Consider the following 1,532-nt stretch of genomic DNA (forward strand, 5'->3'; position numbering starts at 1 on the left):
CTGTGACCTCAAACCAAGCAATATTCTCCTTGATGATGAAATGGTTAGCCATGTGGGAGACTTTGGGCTAGCAAAATTCATTACATCAGACATGCAAAATAACACTTCAAGCTCGTCAAGTTCCCTTGGGTTAAGAGGAACATTTGGTTACGCACCACCAGGTCAGTAGATTACTCTACATTTTTTCACCATATCTATAATCTATAATTTCATATTAAATTTCAAGTATAGGTTTCATTCGATATGATACAAGTAGAATGCATTCATGTGAGAAAGGCATTTGCATCTGTTTTAAAACTGTTTCTCTTAATTGTGACAAATGAATTACAGAATATGGCTTGGGAAGTGTTGTGACAACATATGGTGATGTGTACAGCTACGGCATTCTTTTGCTGGAGATGTTCACTGGGGAAAAGCCCACTGATGAAATGTTTAAGGAGAACTTGAATCTTCATAACTTTGTTAAAACAGCTATACCAGATCAAGTGGCTGAGATTAGAGATCCCATTCTTCTTCAAGAAAGTTTTATCAATACTCACAACCAGAGCAATCAAGGAGATAATAGACTCCTTCAGTGCTTAAATTCAATATTTGAAATCGGAGTCGCTTGTTCTATTGATTTGCCTACTGAACGAATGGATATGACACATGTTGTTGCTGAACTTTGTTCTATAAGAGACAAGCTACTCCCAACTCGATCATTAAGATCAACAGGTATATGAATACTATTTTAAATCCAAGTAACAATAACATACGATTCTTATAATTTTTATTTATTTTAAATTGCGTCTTTTGAAAATATTAAACCCATGATATGTCTTCATCCAAGTGCTATTTTAATTTAAATCTTGACGAATTTTAAGATTAAATATTTTCTTCAGCTGCAGGTACTAGGTGATACTTCATATATTGGCTTGTGATGTTGCTGCACTTTTGATTGGTATTGGATTTACAAGAAAGCTCCCAGGTGCATTATGTCTTCTAAACGGGAAAAAGAAAACATTATTATTACCTCACCATAAAATTTAACCATTCCCTGCCCTTGTTTTCTGAAAGATCAACTATGGAAGAATGTATGTGTCTACCAATTCATGAACAAAATTTCAATTCCAAGGTTTTAATGTTTCATGAGTGGAATACTTATTCATGTGATTAAGGATGAGGTTAAGGTAGGTTGATCTGCTTTTAATTTATAGATTGATAAATTTTAAGAAGCTTCTATAGCTTAATCTGCTAAATTTCATTTATGATTTGCTTTAACTTTTTATTTCGATAATTCGATCCTATTTTAATTTCTAATTTCTAAATTGCTTCATTTATATCACTAATTTTTTAAAATTATTTTATTTTTAATTTTTCATTAAAATTAACGTAATGATCTCGTTATAAATTACATTGCATGCTACATGTGCATAGTATTTTGTGTGGATATTTTTTTTCAAAATTTTTAAAAAATAATGTAATGAAAGATAGAATATGAAACAATTTAAAGATGAAGAATTAAATTAGAATCTGAATAAAATGTTTAGGAA

General features: G+C 30.8%; 1 protein-coding gene across 2 annotated transcripts in view; it reads left to right on the forward strand.

The window, feature by feature from the left end:
- The window catches only part of LOC110415626 (putative LRR receptor-like serine/threonine-protein kinase At3g47570), a 2,275-nt gene extending 1,292 nt beyond the window's left edge, over positions 1-983 (forward strand). For both annotated transcript variants that reach the window (XM_021427330.2, XM_089783388.1), the window contains 3 exons: positions 1-161; positions 331-714; positions 882-983. The exon at positions 1-161 is cut by the window's left edge. In XM_021427330.2, the coding sequence (XP_021283005.2) occupies positions 1-161; positions 331-714; positions 882-898 (562 nt within the window). In that variant the 3' untranslated portion in view covers positions 899-983. The remainder of the gene's footprint in view (positions 162-330; positions 715-881) is intronic.
- Positions 984-1,532: the final 549 nt, after the last annotated feature.

The sequence above is a fragment of the Theobroma umbraticum genome, unplaced genomic scaffold, assembly GCF_002168275.2.
Source record: "Theobroma umbraticum cultivar Fairchild unplaced genomic scaffold, ASM216827v3 scaffold_147.0, whole genome shotgun sequence".
Lineage (NCBI taxonomy): Eukaryota > Viridiplantae > Streptophyta > Magnoliopsida > Malvales > Malvaceae > Theobroma > Theobroma umbraticum.